Source organism: Neltuma alba, unplaced genomic scaffold (assembly GCF_004799145.2).
Source record: "Neltuma alba isolate B1F8T4 unplaced genomic scaffold, ASM479914v2 tig00004352_pilon, whole genome shotgun sequence".
In the NCBI taxonomy this organism is placed as follows: Eukaryota; Viridiplantae; Streptophyta; class Magnoliopsida; order Fabales; family Fabaceae; genus Neltuma; species Neltuma alba.
In genome coordinates, this window is record NW_021633669.1 from 46,177 (window position 1) to 50,823 (window position 4,647).

Below are 4,647 nucleotides of genomic sequence, written 5' to 3' on the forward strand. Positions count from 1 at the left end.
GAAAAAATGTTATTGCTTCATTTTAAAATATTAAAATTAATTGAATCAAAACCTTGAATACGTGAACAGTACTTTATAGCCCAAAAAGGCAAATAGTTCTTGTATCCTTGGTGAGAAAATATATCAAGTATCTCACTTTTCAATGCAGTATGATTTGGTTGAAAACTCGAGACATTTTTATATTATTATTGGAATATATGAACACTTTATAAGAACATTAGGGAAAGGAACTGGATCGAATGGTCCGACCAGCTTCACTGTATTAGGGTTGAACCCTCATTAAATTGAAATTCATAATCAGCTAAACTACCTATTGGTGTCTATCTTGGCAATGTTATTTCATTAATAAAAATTTCATATATTGTGATGTTATTATGAATTTATTTTTAACTTGTTAAGAATTTATTTTTAACAGTTTTTGCCAGAAGAATTTATGTTTAACATATATTATATATGCATATAATTATTTTTAGGGTTAAGGTGCTGGATATTCTCTGGTACTGTTACATTCACTATCATAAAGTCTTTTTTTTCAAGGAGCGCCAAGTATTTTTTTTTTTTTGTCTTGTTCCTGGATGTACTAAAAAATATTTAGATGTTGAATGCATTTAAAAATATTTTGAGATGTTAAATGCATCAAAAAATACTTTATAGTAACAGACATATCTGAAAAAATATTTTAAGTGTGGGATGTATAACAAAATATTTTAGGATGCTAAATGTATTTAAAAAAAATATTTCGAGTGCATTTTATTTTTATTTAGTTTTGACATCGCACCATGGGAAACGCAAACAGTAAATCTCATCTAACTTCTGAAAAATTGACATCAACCAAACTACGAAAATCCCTACCCCTAATATGTAGCCGTGCTACTACACGGAAGTATGAATAATCACTCCGTTACTACAATATGCTATACCCCAAAATCCGAGGGCAAAGCAAGGCTTTTTCGAACAAGATCGCAATACTTAAAAAAAGTATTTGAATGTTCTCATAATAACTTTGTATAAGTATTTATTTACTTTATTTTGTACATCGTAAAATTTTTTTCTCTCTTTCATCCAAACACTTTTTTCAGTTGTCCAAACAGGTTTATTTCCCATGAAAATAGTACTGCCCGGGAGTATACACGTGCAAGCCAAAAGTCTACTAAGATCTATACTTACAACCAGAAATTCATGTTATGCCCGTTCTAGCAAGGCCTTTTAACATGTAGTAGCCATTACCAATAGTGATCCATGATGAAGAGACGCTTTTCAAGCCACCAGGCTAGTCATTTCAATCGTGAAGATCACACATTGGATGGAACCTCCGGCGTGGTTGAAACGCAGGGTGTGGTAAACCAGGTTGCCCCAAAGGAGAAGGTACACCAAATCCTGGAATCCGGTCATAGTCTCCACCCACCATTGAAGGGATTCCAAATGGACTCGGGTCTCGCCGGATTCGATAGTATGTTGGGTTATGATTTCGAATGACGATTGCTCTATCAAGATGACGCTTTGAATGCTGCATTGCTACCCACTCCCTAGCAAACCAAGCCTTGTATGATTTATTTCCTAGTTCTAGTTTCTTCTGTCCGACCAATTCCTCATACTTCTGCTTCCATAAGTCATCATTTGAGGACAAATATCTCATTTCTGAACATGTGCACGCTATTCTGGCGATATCAACACCATGAAGATACTCCAAAACCTTGAGTTTAAGTTCTGTTGGGAGGCGCATAAAGCATGGCGGAGAACCCAATCCAGATTTTTCACAGAGATCAATTAAGAGCGGCAATGCAAGCCCATCTTTGACCATCTTCCATAACTCAAAAACCTCTTTCTCATGGGTATAGACACTCGAAATTTTGTTATCATTCGAATCAGATTTTGCCAGCATCAACCCTAAAGCGGGAGCAAATTTACGCTTATCGATGACTACTCTGCACAAACCAGAGCCCCCAACCGACAAGGAGCCGTACACATTAACAAAATGCCCCAAATTCTGAAATTTCAATACCACAGTTTCGGTCGAATCAGAACCATTAGTTAGGATTTCAGGCAAAGAATATCTTACAGATAACGTCGAAGTCGTCGACGGCCCATGATCCAGAATATTCGAGTAGCCAACCGCCATGCCTGAAACCCTATCTAACAAGACAAAGCCAGATTCCAGAATAATGGCATGAACAGAGACGACCAACAGCTTTACATCATTACGATCACTACTCAACGTCTCCCTAAGCACCCTTTTCACGAAAGAAGGTTCAGAATCGCGCTTCCCCATCACCTCAACAGACCCGTCAACAATTTCCATGCTCTCCGAAACCGCGGGCTGTTGTTCTGAGTCAGCAATATCATCGGCCATCACATCAGTCTCTCCAGCCTCCATCTGCCCTTCTGATGAATGTTGATTTGGGGTTTTTTGCATGATATGATCGGTGTGTTTGGCCTCCGATGGTCCAGGCTTGTGCACTAGTGGGATTTCAGAGGTGAAGGCATTGGAATTGAGAGAGTAGAAAACGAGGTCACCGCTGGCTATGCCAATGGAGTGCAACGATTCTTCTGGGGAGGAAGCATTGATTTCGTCCTTCCGATTGAGCGAGAGATGCAGAGAAGAGGAGGGGGCTGAGATGGCTCGAGATACAGTTTCTTTGAGTTGCTGCAAAGAACATGAATCCGGAACCTCGATTTTTAGGGTTTCTTTGGATTCGAGAGATCTGATTCTTAGCTTCATGGCTTGAGCTTCCAAAGGATTACAATCGAATTGAAATGAAACTTGTCTATGAAGTATGAAGTACAATGAACGATTTTGTCTCCCTACCTCCTGCAGCAAGTCGGTGCGTGACTGCGGATGCCATAGGATAACGAAAAATGTCATTTATATGTTTTTTTTTTTTTGGCCAGCGAAAACTGTCATTTATTAGTTATTACACGCTACTAATATACCAAGATATGTATTTTTCTTGTTAGGAATTTTAATTTACACTAAATAAAAAATTTCAAGATAAAATAATTTATTGTTTAAATTTTTTTTTAATACGAGATCACAAATTAAAGAATAGAATAAACTTTTTATTATGTTTTTCTTTTGTATGCATAAGAGTAACCAATTTACTCCCTTTTATGTCCAATGAAAGTGACTTTTTAGAAAAATAATTTGGTGCAAACTATAAGTTATTGACAGTAATTAATATTTATTTATTAATTTTATTCTTGTAATTAATGCTTAAATATATCAATTCCTAATTTTTCCCCCATATCTCATTTAATATGGATGAAAATTTAAAAAAATCAAATTGAGATAAATTTAATGAATTTACCGCCCTTAATTATGATGAATTAGTAGTGTTTGGGAGGATTCATAAAATTTCATTTCATGCTCCGTAATATGTTTTTTTTGGGCAATTCTATGCTTCTGAAATTAGATAAGGGATTTTATTTTAGTCTAAATCAAAATGTTATTACTCCTCCTATGTTAAATATAAAATCCATTTTATAGTATTGAGAGAGTTTTTTCTTTTAATTTACACTCTCCTTTAAAATTACAAATATTATTTTATTTATGTCATTCCCAGATTTACAAATAACTTTAAATTTTTTAAATAATGTGTTGAATAGTTATAACCAAATAACACAATCATATGACTTCTTCAATCATTCCAATTAATTAGCGAAAAATTCATTAAGGATTGCATCAACATCCCATATCCAGTGGTTTTCGAGTCCAGAGAGTTGCATCCACCAATCTAATTAAGTTCATGTCGTTCTCATGCAAATTCACGTTTGAGTATTACTCTCTTCAGAGTTCTCAAGACACATTTCACTGCTTGGGAACCACCTTGTAATCTATTGCTGGTTGAAAAAAGGTGAGAGCTAAGGAGTAAAACTACCACTCTAGTGAATGACATAAATACATAATAATTACATACTTTTTTTTCCAGCAATAATTACATACATTTAATTACAGAATTACAGTAAGCCATTTACATATCGCCCCTGAAAAGGGACCACTGAGGAATGAGCTGGAGAAAGTGCCTCCACCGTTGGGGAAAAGTGTGAGTAGACAAATAAGGCCAAGGACAATACCCCAGGCAAACCTGCTTTCCCCCAAAGGAGAAATCTCATCCTTTGCTGGTATTTCTTCCCCACCTCTTAGGAAGGTTGCAAATAACCCCCATGCCAAACACAGGACACTACCACTCAGGCCACCGATACCGAGCAATAACGAAGTGGCGAAGGATAACACCGCGGCAGTGCTTCTACCAAACATGGCTTGTGCTATGCGACCTCCTTCCAGTCTTCCACAAGGCAGCAAGTTCAAAGAAGTAACCACCATCCCTGGAGAAGCATAGTATTATACATCTCACGTTATTACATCTAGGAGGGCATTGCCCAACTAATTTCTACGCCGAGCATATAGAATGTTAGAACAATAATAGACAAGCCAGAAGAAACTTACCTAGCAGCCCTGCAAAAGCAAGTGGGTCAACAGGAACTCCAACACCTTCCACAGCATAGGGCAGCACATTTCCAAGATCATCCGTGTAAGGCCCAATGACAAATTGGACGAAAGAAAGAAGAGGGTTGTTATAGAAAAATTGAGGCCTTTATATACTGCACAAGTAACAAGTAGAGAGTTTAAAATCATGGGAATCAGTCTCG

The 4,647-nt window shown here is 36.7% G+C and overlaps 1 protein-coding gene and 1 long non-coding RNA gene across 2 annotated transcripts; both read right to left on the bottom strand.

Moving 5' to 3' along the window:
* Positions 1-1,078: 1,078 nt before the first annotated feature.
* LOC114744373 (F-box protein SKIP22-like) lies at positions 1,079-2,825 on the bottom strand. Its single transcript, XM_028932546.1, has one exon. The coding sequence runs from the start codon at positions 2,717-2,719 to the stop codon at positions 1,280-1,282; it is 1,440 nt and encodes a 479-aa protein (XP_028788379.1). The 5' UTR covers positions 2,720-2,825; the 3' UTR covers positions 1,079-1,279.
* A 984-nt stretch (positions 2,826-3,809) lies between these two features.
* LOC114744381 (uncharacterized) lies at positions 3,810-4,593 on the bottom strand. The gene is made up of 2 exons (XR_003740091.1): positions 4,445-4,593; positions 3,810-4,323 (listed from the first exon to the last, which is right to left on the bottom strand). It is a non-coding gene; the product is annotated as an uncharacterized LOC114744381 (long non-coding RNA).
* Positions 4,594-4,647: the final 54 nt, after the last annotated feature.